Raw genomic sequence first — 16,613 nt, forward strand, 5'->3', positions numbered from 1 at the left:
TCTGGGCATAGTACTTCATATCAGTATCTTTGAAACGCAGATAACTTTTGCCTTGATTTTTAAACTCAACAATTTTGTGCATGTCAGAACACACTTTATCATCAGAACTTTTTCCAGCCATGCCTGCAAAAAAAAAAAAAAAGTCAGCCAAAAAAAAGGGGGCAGTAAACCTCTCAAATTGGGTTATTGTTTAAAATCCCGAGTCCCCCAAATATGTAAGCAGCCTCTATAAAAAGTGTCTTGGACGATGGAAGAAACAAGTCCTTGCTCCTCAACATAAAGTGTCTTGGACGATCGAAGGAATAAGTCTTTGGTCTTCAACACAAAGTGCCTTGGACAGTCGAAGGAGTCAGTCCTTGGTCCTTAACACAAAGTGCCTTGAAGGGTCGAAGGAACCAGTCCTTGGTCCTTAACACAAAGTGTCTTGAACGGTTGAAGGAGCTAGTCCTTGGTCTTCAACACAAAGTGCCTTGGAAGATGGAAGGAACAAGTCCTTGGTCCTCTATAAAAAGTGTCTTGGACGATGGAAGAAACAAGTCCTTGCTCCTCAACACAAAGTTTCTTGGATGATCAAAGGAATAAGTCATTGGTCCTCAACACAAAGTGCCTTGGACAGTCAAAGGAGCCAGTCCTTGGTCCTTAACACAAAGTGCCTTGGACGGTTGAAGGAACCAGTCCTTGATCTTTAACACAAAGTGTCTTGGACGTCAACATGAAGTGCTTTGGACGATGGAAGAAACAAGTCCTTGGTCCTTAACACAAAGTGTCTTGAACGATGGAAGAAATAGGTCATTGGTCCTCAACACAAAGTGTCTTGGACTGTCGAAGGAGCCAGTCCTTGGTTCTTAACACAAAGTGCCTTGGACGATGGAAGGAGCAGGTCCTTAGTCCTTAACAAAAAGTGCATTGAATAGTAAAAAGTGATAGTCCTTGATCCTCAACGTGTACGAAGGTTTACAATTTTGAGTTTATTCATAAGTATGTAACTTCTGAACTCACAAAATAATTGCAACCAAAAAAAAAAAATTTACCTCTACACGCAAAAAAAATCTTGAACCTCAAAATCATTGATTTGCTCCAAAAGGCTGAATTCCTGCAACAACAAAAAAAATGAAGAATGTTAGTTTCAATTTTGTCCAAAAATAATGATGATAATAATAATAAATAAATAATCACATCAAAATAATCAACAACAAAAAAAAAGAAAGGGATTGAAATAAAAAGACAAAAAAAAAGAAGGGAACTAGAACAAGAAGAAAGAAATAAAAAAAAAGTTACGTCAAAAAAAAAAAAAGAAAAGAAAGGAAGAAGAAAAAAAAAACAAAAAAAAAAGAGACAAAAACAAGACAAAAGAAGAAGAAGAAGAAAGTCTTCTGCCGCAATTCCACGAATTGAAATTGCTTCCGACACAGAAATCAAAAACAATTTAAAAATAATAATAATAATAAAATAATAATAATAATTAATTCAAAATGGTTTTTGCCAGCGGAGAAACCAAGGAAAACCAACAGCAATTTCCAATTGGAGTTTCTATCCTCAACATAAACCAATTGGTCCCGCTGCAAGAAGTGTTAAAAATAAAATAAACTAACAAAAGAAAAAAAAGAAAGAGAGAGAGAATGGTCAAATTTTGGTTTTTGCCAGAATTCATTATTTTCTGCAATGTTATTATGGTTTCTGACATTGCAGAAACCAAACAAGTCAGTTTCGACGGAAACTATTAATAAAATAATAATAAAAAAATTTATTATGCCAATTGCAGAAACCAATTATTAGTTTCTACAATTGATTTTTGCGATGTTGCAGAAAACAAATCTGGTGTCAGCAATATCTTAGAAACCAAACAAGTTGGTTTCCGCCGCCGGGTGGAAACTATTAAAAAAAAGCGAGAAAAAAAAATAAAAAAATAAAATATTTACCTCTATTTGCAAAATTTAATCTATTGGTTTCCAAATCTCATAATGTATTCATATAAATAAGTAAGTATCGGATTTCACTTAAACCCAATTTACCATGAAACATTGAAACATAAAAAGTTTATTCAAAGCAAATTTGTTATGGGTCTATAAAATAAATAAATAATCAAAATTCGACAAAAAAAAATTTCTTATTCTCAAATTTGAAGGATAAATTTTTTATCAAATTCATATCAAATCCATAAAACCCAAAGGCCCATATCACTTTTTAAATAAATAAACAAACAAATAAATAAAATCATAATTACTCAATTATCTCTTTTAATTAGATGTAATTGAGTAATTACCAAAATTAACGCGAATTCTTCCTTATAAATAGGACCAATGGTCCATAAGACATGGGGACACAGAAAGCAAGCAAAAAAAAAAAAAAGTAGAGAACGCCACGAAATGTTGAAGAAATCTCGAGGCTGAAAGAAGGGAAGAAATTTTGTCAAACCTTAATTTGGTAAACTCCAAGAAGATTAAAATCTTCTTTGAATCAAACAGGTTCACGCCAAGTCCAAAAAAATAAAAGTCTTCTTCAAATTAAATCAAATTCAAGTTCAAGTCCAAGTCTCAAGATTCAAGTTCCAAACAAGTCAAATCTCGACAAATCAAATTTTCAACAAATTATTGAATATCAGAATTTAAGCCGTGTGCCTCCTCGTCTTCAAATATTCGGATCATTAATCAAAGGGTTTTGCAATTTTGCAATTACAAGAAGGTCAACATCACTTGTATTTATCAAAATACAATTTGTAACGATTTTTGTATTTTAATACACGAAATTTCGCTGTACAATACCTTCTTCAATACCCTTTGCTCGCATGCTTTCATCAGAATTTTCACTGTCGTTTAATTGGTGTTGCTTGAAAGTGATTTGGAGGTTGTTGAAATTACGATTGAATTTGTGTGTAGGTTTTTTTTACCATTTTTGCTTTACTGTTATGTTTTACAAAAAATAATAATAATAATAATTATGAGGTTTTCTAAATATGATCGGGTGTTTGGGGGTGGGGGCATGGTGTGCAACAATTAAAGGAAAAGGGTCGACTTTAAAATTTTAATATAAAGGACCTGGTTTTAATTTAGACACTAGGTCAAAGTGCGAATTTTGAAAAGGTATTAAATTTAAATTTCTAGAAGTGATTTAGAATTATATGTTAGATGGATTTGACCTAAGTTTTAGTCTTGACCCGATTAAAACTATAATAATAATAATAATAATAATAATAATAATAATAATAATAATAATAATAATAATAATAGTGATAGTTTAATTGATGACTTTTATTAAAATGTTTGTATATTTAAAAGTTGCTATTATTTGTGCCCTTAAATTTCATTTTTCATATATGTTGAAATTTCGTTACAAATTTCGTCTCTCAATCACATATGAATTTTGTTTTTCAATCGATTAATAATCATGATTTGTTGCATAATAATTATTTTTTGAATGAATTTTTATGAGCCTTCAGAAATATTTTGAAATAAAAATATTTTGAAATAAAAATGGGTGGTAGCTACCAAAGTGGCATACTCATTATTATTTATTTGGTTTTCTTTACAATAAAAATATGTATATATTTTTGCGCAACAATTTTGATTTATTGCATATAATATCTTGCCCAAAGGTGTTATTATATGTAATATTTTTGAAAAATGGCATAAGACAGTTAATGAGCTTATTTTGGTCTAGAAATTTCCTTCTGCCCAACGGTGTTGGTGTTTCGAAAACCAGTGAAATTTTGTTAACTAGCTACATGATGCGTTTTAAGAATACCTTATAGCGTGTTGTATTGTCGACCTAAAGGTGACTTTATGATGATGCATCTAGATTTTTATCGTAATAAAATTCATATGTTTTGATTTAAATTACGAATTATCTAAGTAATAGCTTATATTAATTAGTTGGCTATTATATCATCCATTTGATTGCATGTATTACGTTTGGATAATATTAAGAGTGATATTTTATGTTTTTACAGTTTATAATGCCTCATCTCTTTCAAATCAATTGTCTGCTATTGAAACATTGACTGGAAATAATTATGTGAGATGGAAACTAGACGTAGAAATAGCACTTGATCTTTTGGGTTTGAATTTTACAATGGAACTTCATCAAATGGATGTTAAGACAGTATTTTTGAATGAAGATATTTCTGAAATGGTTTATATGAAACAACTTGAAGGCTTTCTTGAGAAAGGAAAATAGAACTTGGTATGTAAGTTAAACAAATCATTATATGGACTTAAACAAGCATCTCGACAGTGATATTTGAAATTTGATGGAGTTGTGACATCTCTTGATTTTGTTGAAAATACTATTGATTAATGTATTTATCTCAAAACCAGTGGGCGAAATTTTATTTTTCTTGTACTATATGTTGATGACATTCTGCTTGCCAGCAGTAACCTAGGGTTGCTTCATAAGATAAAGAAAATGTTGTCTACTAATTTTGAAATGAAAGATTTTGGAGAAGCTTCCTATATACTTGGCATTGAAATACATTATGATAGACATCGTGGCTTATTGGGACTTTCTCAGAAAGCTTATATACGACGTGTTCTAGAAAGGTTTAATATGTAGAATTGTGCACCTGGTCATGTACCTATCATAAAAGGAGATAAGTTTAACAAAACTCAATGTCCAAGGAATGAGCTGGAAAATAAGTCTATGAAGATGATTCCATATGCTAGTGCTGTAGGGAGCTTAATGTATGCTCAAGTTTGCACTAGACCGGATATAACTTACGCAGTAAGTATCCTTAGCAGATTTCAATTTAATCCAGGACAAGAGCATTGGAAAGCAGCTAAGAAAGTTATGAGATATTTGAAGAAAACTGAAAGTTATATGCTTACATTCCAGAGTACAAATCATCTTGAGGTGGTAGGATATTCAAATTCTAATTCTGCTGGATGTCAAGATAATTTAAAATTAATCTCAAGTTATATTTTTACATTAGTTGGTGGTGTTATTTATTGGAAAAGTGCTAAATAGACTCTAGTGGTATCTTCTACTATGCAAGCTAAATTTGTGGCGTGTTATGGGGCTATAGTCCAAGCAGTTTGGTTAAAAAATTTCATCTCTGGTTTGAAAGTTGTTGATTACATCTTAAGACCGATCACCATCTACTGTGATAACAGTGCAGCAGTATTCTTTTTAAAAAATAATAAAAGTTCTAGTTGGTTAAAATATATTAACATCAAATATTTGGTACTTAGAGACAAAGTCAAAGAAGGGCAGACGAAAATAGAACATATCAATATAGAGGCAATGATTGCAGATCCATCGACTAGGGGACTCGCTTCAAAAGTCTTTAAAATACATGTTACTAACATGGGCATTATGGAAACATTTAATATTTTTGGTTAGTGGGAGTTATATGTAAAGAATTATGTTTTGGGTTTGATCCCTCTACGGGGTACATAGGCAACCCATATGTTTTTCGGGTACAGCTCCTTCTTATAATAAAATATTTTTCCCCTATCCACGAACTATTTTGAGCATGCGTTTGACTTATGTCTTTTTATTATAACATTATTGTGATATTGAGATATGACATATAAAGATATAAGATGAGTCTCTTTTAGAGACAAGTGGCTTCATTTTGATCTGAAATATTATGAGGACCGATATGTATTAGCACAATTTTTTTTATCACATTTGGTGCTAAATTCATACCACATAATACCACATTGGTTGAAGGATGGGAATTCATGTCAATAAGGATGTTGACATTTGTAGCTGTGGAATAGTTTTGCATCGCTTAATTGGTGCAATGACTTCCATGTTCGATGTTGATATTCTTGTTGGATCGAATTATGTTATGTAAGGTGTCATCATTGGAGCTATACTTTTGTGACCACCTATGTAGTCTAACCCGGGTGTTAAAACTTTGTTATAGCAATCAAATGTTTGCCCAAGTGGGAGAATATTGGAATAATTCTATATGTGGGCCTCACATTCGATTGCAAATTTTACAGGATAGATGTATGGCTCATAATGATATTTGTGTTTGGGCCAAATTTATTAAGTGATCAATTGGACCGTTTTACACCTTATGGGTTGTAATTAATTTGATGTGATAATTTTAAGTATGTGAGCCGAAAATAAATCGTAATTAGAATTATAGTCGTAATGGGATGATTCAATTATTTCTTATATAAAGGTTATGTCCCCTCTCCTCTCCATTATTATTTTTTTAGCTTGCTCCATTGATAGTTAATACTTTGTGAGGAGTAAGGAGGGGACGATTTGACTGCTATGACAATTACAACTATTATTCATATCAACAATGGTTTTCGCAAGAATGAATTCGTTTTATTAATTTATTATTTGGTAATTCTTGATTCTTAACATGATTAAATTAAATTCAACATATATTAGTTGAAGCGAGAAGCTTCAGCATCACTTGAGATTGTTGACGTTGGGTACGACCTCCATGTGGTTGGAAGCGTAGCAAGTTTAAAATGGTGGAGTAGTGTAATTTAGCACCAGTGTTAAATACCTTGTCATTAGTTGATTAAATCATCTTAAAAGTAACAAATTACTCCTATTTAAGGCTACCTATAGTTTGAAGACACCTATACTTCATATCTATAATAGGTAAGAATTAAATTTGAAAACTTGTAGATATCATGGTTAATCTCATGTTGCAAATTTTGGTGCTTGGCTATAATGATGTTGATATGGTTCCTTATTTGCATAATAATATGTACTCAATAATTTGATTTTCATTTTAAGACAAAGTCCATATTTTGTTAAAAGAAATAGTTATTCAACGATGAATGATCTAATAAGCACTGATGACACATCGTACATATCCATTGGTTGATAGAAAATTTAATTCAAATATTGAGGTCCGCCAATGAATTGATATGATATGTTCATTGATGTTTAGTATAAGATGAGCACTGATTTATTAGATTATTCATCGTTATTCAACTACCAAAAATGGATTCCATTTAAAAGCTACTATTTAGTCCACAGCTTTAATATTTAGCGGTTAGCTTATCCTACATGCTCATGTAAGAGTGCTTGTGACACCTCGTGTATGAACTCGCGAGAGTGTGACGCCTTGCATGTATGAAAAACGCACCAAGTCTTGTAAATCACGAAATCGAGATACTTGTCTTTTACCATCGTAAAGAACAAGTCTCATCCTTCTCATGGACGGAGCTCCAGCTAGAATTGAAATAAATGAATAAATTAAATCAATTTACATTAATCAGCTCGTAGTGTGCGTCACGTCTGGGAATTTGATGGCAGAATGGAGGGTAATTGTCCTTCAAGAAAAGAATAACTTAAACCCATTGTCTGTGTTTGAGAATTCAAGTGACAAAAAGTGGAGAATGTGAAGCAGAGCGTAAATGGGGTCAATGTTTCGGGACATCACTTGCAAATTACTCTAAAATTTATCGCTCTAAATGTTTAGTAATGTCAAAAGAAGCAATTAGTTGTATTTCAGGAAGAAGCCATTAGCTGATTCTCATTTTATGATTTTATATGTATATACGAAAAAGATCTTCTAAGCACTTTCACCAATTAAATGATGTGTCATGTCATCGTTACTTAACATAAGCTAAGTACCGGTGCTTAAGAGATCATTCCTCTCTATATATAACTACCAATATTAGATTCCATTTAAGAACTACACGATTAGGGATTTTAAGATAACATGAAGAAAAAAAAAATTTGGAATAACAAATTAAAAGCTAATCTTTAGTCCATCACTTTGATATTTAGCGGTTGGCTTATCCTTTACACTCACACAATTGAGCTTGTACTACCTCGTCTATGAACTTATATGAGCGTGACACCTTGTATGTATAAAAACATTCTAAGTGCTTGTTTGGTACATATTAAAAGACAATTAAAATTATTTTTTTGACCGTTATTTCATTATTTCAGTTGTCATTTTTGAATTCTTTTCTCACAGATAGAACCCACTTTATATCTAACGATCCAAAAATCAATTATCAAAATCCTTACCAAACAAAAGAATGAATCTAAAAGTAGCAATTAAACAAGCAACAAATTTATTTATTTGTATTTATATTTTCGACAAACAAGATAAAAATTTGTTGACATCCCTAAGGTTTTACAGTCAACGGATCTCCTACCACACCTCTGCTTGCTTGTAGGTTACCTATATATTCGGTCAAAACTCATTAGCATTAGGATCTATGGGCCAAGAAAAAAAAGTCAGCGATTGTTAATACTCCAACAATCAAGTCAACGTCGATATAAAGTTATATTAGAGTTTGGATAAATGAGAGACGAGATATTCGGCAAAGGTTGATAAATTGCATATCCTTAATTTTACTTGTGCATGTATATTTACAAGGAATGAATCCGTGTGGAGTAAATATTTGGCATTTAGCCTAATTCTACGTATCTTGCTACCATTAGCTCGTGTGACTCTTTGTTGAGTTAGGATAGGCTTTCCTCCTTAAGTTAGTTTTCTTATGTGATTAGTTTTCATTGTAGATGTTGATTCCATAAGATTTTCCTTGATCTTCATAGATTCGTGCACTGATTTTAAGGGATTGAAAAGGTAATTTCATTACCCAATACTCTTTGCTTATTAGTTACCTAAATGCTTAGCCACTACCATTCGACATTCAGGTGTTTGTTTGGTTGACGGTATCTTTATCGACGGGCGAAACTCTACTAAGACGAGATGAACGACAATAATGCCAAAGGTTATGAATGTGGGTTATGTGCACTCGCAAAGTATTACAAGTCACGAATTAAAGATATTTATTTTTTTATATCATGAAGAAAAAATTTAAAAGTTAAAACAGTAAACAAGCAAGAAATTTATTAACTCGTATTTGTACAACAATTTATGAACGGACTTTCGTGAAGGCTACCCTGTCTGGGGGCTAGCACTGAGCTTTAGCCGAATGCTACCGCAAGCCCATTTCAATTTTTATGGCAAAGTTTATTTATTTATTTATTTATTTATAATGTATCGGTCCATTAAAAAAAAAAAAAAAGTTAGGGAAAATTTCATGTCTAAGAGATTAAGTACATTCAATTCAAAACTAAGAAACGAGGTTTAAAACTTCAAAAATAAAAAATTAATTAAATTTTATTTATGAAATAATTAATTAAATATATTAATGTTTCAATTCTATATTATGTGGTCACAAATTATCAAATTAATTAGTAACAAATTATTTATCGATTATGAATAAAAAATTTATAGGTTACAATTTATTCATCGATCACAAATCAAAAAATTTATAAGTCATAATTTATTTATTGATCATAAATCATGAATTTTATAAATCACGACTCAAAATTTTAGGTTACACACCCCACCCCACCCCACCCCACCCCACACAACCCAACCCAACCCACAACCACTTACCACTGCCATGATGACCACCATTCCGTTGACCACTACCAACATCAACAGTATCGTCAACATCACCACTACCTCATCATCGTAGCCAACACCAACAGTATCGTCAACATCACCACTACTTGATTTTACTATTGGTTATCACTTACTCACCGAAAAATAAATGGCTACTGAATGGTCACTCAACTATTCATTAATTTACTTGTCCATCACTGGGATGAATTCTATCTGTACAGCTAGACAATAAATTACACGTGGAAATAATGTGGCTGATGAATCATTTCCACGTCATCTAAATCACTGGATCTTTAGAATCATCTAGAGATATAGCCGTGCTGAATCGTCTTCCCACTGTCCTCCATTTGCAAGATGGTAAAACAAATCAAATCCATCCCATATAAACACTTGCGGATGGTGTAAAGCTACGATTCCTTCATTTTTCTTCCAACAATTTCATTCTTGAACCATGTCCTCTGAATGCTTAAATTTCCCCATGAATTTTTTAAAGAAAAGCCCACAAAAATTGACTTGATGCAAGCGAAATCCCACATTCACTGTGGGATTTACACAATAATCTCTTATTTGATAGGACGGAAATTTAATTCAATTGAAACCATTTCAGATTTTGTTGTTAATTTATCCGAAATCTTGGATAATTCACGTGTCATTCGCTCCATGCCATTTCCATGGAAGAAAATGAGGAGCATCATAATTTTTTCGATTGGTGAACGAGCATTTGAGGAACTCCTCGTAGATCTTTTCATCAAGAATCACGAAACAGGGAAAAAATCATCCAAGAAAAATAACAATTTAGATGGCGTGGAAATGATTCATCGGCCACATCATTTTTATCTCCACGTGTGATTTTTTGTCTAACTGTGCAAACAAAATTGGCCCTAGTGATGGATGAGTAAATTAATGAATAATTGAGTGAGTGTTCACTAACCATTTATTTTTTGATGAGGAAGTAGTAACCAATAGTAAAATTTAGTGATCACTCATTTAATTAACTCAAGTTAATTAGCATATTTTATTCCTAATGATAGTTTCTGTCCAAAAGTTCCATAAGAAAGCCATAAAAACACTTATTTGCTCTTCAAACAAGAAAAATTAACAAATGCAGAAGTTTAATTAAGAATTGTCCTTCGTTTCAAAGTATGCTAATAGAATATTTGGACAAAAATAATTATCAAAGACAAGATATACCAACTAATTGAAGACTAAAAAAATTAAAATACGACAAAAAATATGGACATACATAACTATTAACAAAAGTTAGGGACCTTCTTTACAATTAAAATCTAACACACCAGGCAAAAATTATTGTGCAACATAATCACCATTGTGTTTCATTAATGAATATTGATATTTTTCTATGTAGCGGCATATAAAAAAAATTTCAACGTTTCTTTGTTAAAATTTATCATATTCGTACACTTGATGTTTAATCAAATAATAATATTATAATTCATGAAAATAAAATTTAGCTAATAAACGTATGTAGACATATTTTAATTTCACCCTTTTATCTTATAGTCGAGTTGAATATTACATGCTTACAATGAAAATGATAATTATATGAAGTATTGAGAGTGATCTTGTTGACAAAATAGATTTAGATTAAACAATAGATGAATTTTATTTCATAAGATATTGCCAGACAAGATCTTAATAGGTAATTTCATATTTTGTATTTAATTATTGACTATGATAGATTGATAGGTAATACACTTTTAAACATTTTAGTTCAACCTAAAATCTAATTTTACACACGAAGGAAACTACTATCAATCATAGATGATGACTTCAATATCATGTAAAAAACGAGACGCGTTACTTAAAAAGATACTTTATTTATAGACTATAGATAATTATATCAAAAAATCAATAATAATTACGCATTCAAACTAATATAAATAAAATTACTAAGGGTCCGTTTGATTGTAAAGATGGAATTTGGGTGGAAAAAAACGAATTCTAGGGAATTGAATTATCTAGAAATTATTTTCTTGGGAATTGTAAATTATTGTGTTTGATTGGTATAATTTTTCACGTGAAAAATGTTGAAATAAAAGTATTTTTTGGTATTCGTTTGACTTTGTTTTACATAAAAATTGTCAACTAAAGGGATTTGATTTACTGGTATTGTGGATGAAATTTATTTCTATTGCCAAAAAAAAAATTTCAAGAAAATTATCTATCTTTTAGTGTTCATTTGGGTTTGTTTTACATAAAAATTGTCAATTAAAAAGAAATATTTTTTTACAATAATTCTTAAAATTTATTTTCATTGCCAAATAAAAAAAAAATAACAGTAACCAGGAAAATCAATTCCCACCACACAAAAGCAAGAAAAATGCAATTTCCAATAAATCCAAGAATTCATATTCCACGGAAAATAAATTCCAATCAAACACGCCAAAGTAGGAAAATGGTATCCAAATTCCATTTTCCATGAAACTAAATTGCTAATCAAACGGTGTCTAAGATAAATCATATAAAAATAAATATATTTCCACATCTAGCATAAACATGACTAGATATATATGAGATTTTGAGTGTCATATGAAATTCAAAATAGTGTTCCTCGTCCATTTATTAATAATTTTTTTTTTTCCACGGAAAATAAATTCCAATCAAACACGCCAAAGTAGGAAAATGGTATCCAAATTCCATTTTCCATGAAACTAAATTGCTAATCAAACGGTGTCTAAGATAAATCATATAAAAATAAATATATTTCCACATCTAGCATAAACATGACTAGATATATATGAGATTTTGAGTGTCATATGAAATTCAAAATAGTGTTCCTCGTCCATTTATTAATAATTTTTTTTTCCAATTTCCTATTTGTTATAAAACCTTTACCAGGAAGAAGCAAATAATTTGAAAAAGTTAAAATTATTAATTTTTTTTTCACAACACTATGTCAAGTTCAAAAAAATCAATATAATATTTATAATTTTTGTGCCCTTTCCCCTTAATATTGTACCCTCTAACTTGACAAAAATCTTTAAATTAAAATTATAAAAGCATTTATAATTAATTATATCTGTAGCGTCCTAAAATTAAGGACGCCGGAGAATGTGGTCCACATCCTCATCCTCACCCTACATAAGTGAAGATGAGGCGTGGGAATCACGGTAGTGCGAAGACGGAGAAAGGGGTACACACCTTTAGTGATGACAAAAAAACGCGTTCCACCTTGTCCCGAATGCGGCAAAAAAACCCACCCCAACAAACCTGCCCGTGAAGAGAAAAAATAATAAAAATAATTTTATTTCCAGACAATTCATCAGTTAAAACTCATTTTGAATTTATATTTTAATCTATAATAATAGCATAAATCGAAATTTTAAAAATGAAAAAAAATAAAAAATTAAACGGGGTAAAAAGTTGCCCCACTCCGCCTCGCTCCGTCTAAGACGGCCCTGTTGCCACCCCTACCCACCTCATTGTCATTCATATGTCAAACGCATGGGGTGTGATGTTTCACTCAGTGTCCGTTTGATTGTAAAGATGGAATTGAATTGAACTGAAAACGAATTTCAGGAAATTGAATTGTCTAGAAATTATTTTCCTGGGAATTGTAAATTATTGTGTTTGATTGGTATAATTTTTCATATGAAAAATGTGGAAATAAAAGTATTTTTTGATTTCGTTTGGCTTTGTTTTACAAAAAAAATTGTCAATTAAAGGGATATAATTTACTGGTATTGGGTATGAAATTTGTTTCCATTGCAAAAAAAAAAAAAAAATTAAAAAAAATCTATCTTTTGTTGTTCGTTTGTCTTTGTTTTACATGAAAATTGTCAGTTAAAGGGAAATATTTTTTTTACAATAATTCTTAGAATTTATTTCCATTACCAAAAAAAAAAAGTCCAAGTAGGGTGAAGGAAAACCAAGAAAAGAACAAGTTCTAAGACAATCAAGAAAATGAATTCCATGGAAAAAGTATGCTATCAAACACTACAATTTGGGTGAAAATGGAATTTCCATTTTCCATGGAATTGACCCTATCAAACACACCCTTAAAGTCACAAGAGATATGCAAAGTATAGCATAAATTTTTTCGGAACAACATTATTGGTACAAATTTTTTTTTTTTATAGAACTCATATAGATCAACACTAGGCAAATTATCATTGGAAGATAACAAAAATACAAAAGAAAAACAACCATATAGGTGCAGATTCTATATTTTTTCTTGTACTTATAGAATTATTCATCAATTTTTTGTCCTTTAACCACCAATCTATTAAATTGGTAATTGGAGGTTAGCGTTCTCTTTGCCTCTTCTTCCACCTCATACACTTTCACTTTTGAAATTGAATAGCAGGGATAGAGTAGCCAAAGGGTACTTGTTTTGACAGGGACGTCCTTGTAAAGTAGTGTAGAAACTTCTTGTGGACCAATTCAACGAAAGAAAATAAAAATGGGGGACCAGTTTACCGACAGAAAATAAAAAACAACAAGTGTCAAAAACTATTTTGAATGACCTTTGCACACTAAAAATTTCAAATGTGAGAATATAATTTTATAAATAAATCAAGAAAAGCTTCAAGAAACTATACATCTTGTCAAACAATTAACCTTATACAGCAATTAAAGATTTAAGGAATTCTGTTTTTCACAAGATAATATGGAACTCACATATCAAGTCGATCATATATATGGATTGGAACTAATATAATTCTTGATCTCTATGTCAATTCAACTACAGCTTCACTTGAATGACTAGTTTCTTCCCCAATTTGAGGTGCATTAGCTCTTGTTCTACAGATTGGACAAGCAGCAGTTTTCAAAAGCCAAGAATCTATGCATTGGACATGAAAACTGTGATGGCAAACAGGCAGCATCCTACACTTTTCACCTCCCTTGAAATTCTCCAAGCACACGACACATTCTGCTGGACTATTCCCTTTCTCCTCCACCTCGTAGTCGAAACACGGCAGCTGTTTTATTTCATCGGTCGACAAGCCCGGGATTCGACTGATTCGACTGGGAACAGAATTCCGACCATTGAAGTAGTTCCCCCTGAAAGCCCTCCCAACAATACAAACATGAATCACGATCAGAATTGCTATACCTATAAATAATAGAAGTACAGAGATGATAATTTGCATGGACATGGCCTGTGCTTGAGGATCATGTGATTTGAGTGGAAGACTGAAATTCTATCTACAGAAGTTCTTTTCTCGGTGAGGAACTTGGTGGATTAACAGAAACTGAAAATGGCAATGGGCTTCAAGTGGGCTAATTAAATACTAGGAGTCACTATACTTTTAGAAAAATTTTACTTTAGTCACTAAACTTTATTTTGTTCTAGATCGGTCATTGAACTTAAACATTATTTCAAATTGGTCGTTCTATCCATATCTGTTAATTTAAGTAACTCAAATGGTACACGTCCATCTAGTTCCTTGTCTAGTAAATTACTTGGTCAACTTTTTCATTAGTCTGACTAATGGACACACGAGTGCACTCGTGCCATATAAACAAGGCTTTGTCCCCTTAAGAAATCCTTTTCCGAAAGGAAATACATTGATTAAATTAAAACAAATATTCTAGTTCTATAATCAATTTATTATAAAATGAAATTTAACGATCATCTGAAATTGCACTGGAAGTTCGGTGATGTAATTTTAACACTGCACATAGATTTGGATTCTTGTGCAAAATTCCGAAAGCATCCTAAGTTGAAGAAGACTAATTATGTTAAAAAAAGTCATAAAAGAAATTAATTTATATTTCGAATCTCCCAGTCAACCTGCCATAATATTTTAAATTGCATCCATCAGTGGTTAAAACATTAATTGGTGATTGGTTGCAATTTTGAGCAAAGTCTTGATTAGAAAGTTCAGGGAAAATTCAGATTTGGACAAAGTTTTGATAAGAGTTGAGTATGCTGTTTGCATTGTATTAATGATATATGAATAATACTATTCATAGTCAAGACTTTCGATAGTCGTCATACATGATGTACACATAACAGTTTATTATTTGATACACATTAATACGGCAGTTTTTTATTGCCTCATACATTAAATACCAAACTGTAATGTGTACGACGTATGGCGACTATCGGTAATTTTAGCTATGAGTAACATTATTCATAATTTATGGGTGGAGTCTATATGATTATGGACCTGCCTATGCTTGTGTTTTTTGGCATCAAGAATGTTATCTTCTGGTTTTAGATTTGAAGACTAGCCATTTAGTCTGATAGGAATTGAAAGAAGTACATAAGATGAGATGTTTTGGCTCTCTCTATCGAGTTATGAAGGAGTATATCTGACACCTTCGATAAAAGATTTTCAATATATCAAGCTAGTTAAATAATCAATTATCCGATGAAATTGAACGAAGGTGGATTCACTCACCCTCGCACACAACATTAACGGTGGACATTACTTGAACCAAATAGAATTGGTCGATTCGACTTCGATTCCTCTACTAAATGGATCATTTTTGAGACAATGCATTGAGAACTGATCAATTTTGATCCGGGTTCTAGGTGGCATCTTGAGAACCTGTGAATTCGATTATTTTGAATTTCTCTTTTTGTTGATACATTTGTACCAAGATGCACCAGATCTTTGAAAATTAGATTTCAAAATCATCCCACTCCAAAATTTCAGTTTTCCATACACTTTTTCTTCTTTCTTCTGCTAGAAAACATAATGTGTAATCAAAATCAAAATTTAAATAACCTCATAAAGTAATGCATATATACACACACACACACACACACACACACACACACATATATATATAATTTGATTATCTTTAATAATCCTCAAGATCTTACTTTTTGATGGCCGGCCATTTGAAAACAGCAAGAAATTTGAGCTCTAAATATATATTATTGCATGAATTTTCTTAAGAATTAATATTCGACACAAATTTTACCATTTATGATATGTCTAACAGTTTATTTTTATTTTTTGAATTTGTGAGTTAATCTTGAATTTTGGAGTAATTTTTAGTTCGTTGTTTAGTTTAATTAATTTCTTTTGTATTGTTAGATTACAAAAATGAAAAGTGATTTCATAGTCTATTTTTGTCAATTTTCAATTTGACAAATAGTTTTAAACTTTATCTTTATAATTTTTCAATATAAAGAATCCAATCGGACCGAATCGAAATCTGTTGGTTCGATTTTGATTCGGTTCTATAATTGAATATGGAACTAATGGTACCGTGTCTAAGATTTTTATTAGTACTAATTCGATTTGGTTCCCTTTTGAGTTGGATTTAAACAGACTGTGTCCAA

General features: G+C 31.3%; 1 protein-coding gene across 1 annotated transcript in view; it reads right to left on the bottom strand.

Moving 5' to 3' along the window:
- Positions 1–14,040: 14,040 nt before the first annotated feature.
- LOC111406460 (RING-H2 finger protein ATL73-like) overlaps positions 14,041–16,613 on the bottom strand; it is a 4,478-nt gene continuing 1,905 nt past the window's right edge. The window contains exons 3-5 of the mRNA XM_023035882.1: positions 14,944–15,031; positions 14,777–14,861; positions 14,041–14,374 (exon numbers count right to left, since the gene is read on the bottom strand). Coding sequence (XP_022891650.1) covers positions 14,041–14,374; positions 14,777–14,861; positions 14,944–15,031 — 507 coding nt within the window. The remainder of the gene's footprint in view (positions 14,375–14,776; positions 14,862–14,943; positions 15,032–16,613) is intronic.

The sequence above is a fragment of the Olea europaea genome, chromosome 12, assembly GCF_002742605.1.
Source record: "Olea europaea var. sylvestris chromosome 12, O_europaea_v1, whole genome shotgun sequence".
NCBI classification, from domain to species: Eukaryota; Viridiplantae; Streptophyta; class Magnoliopsida; order Lamiales; family Oleaceae; genus Olea; species Olea europaea.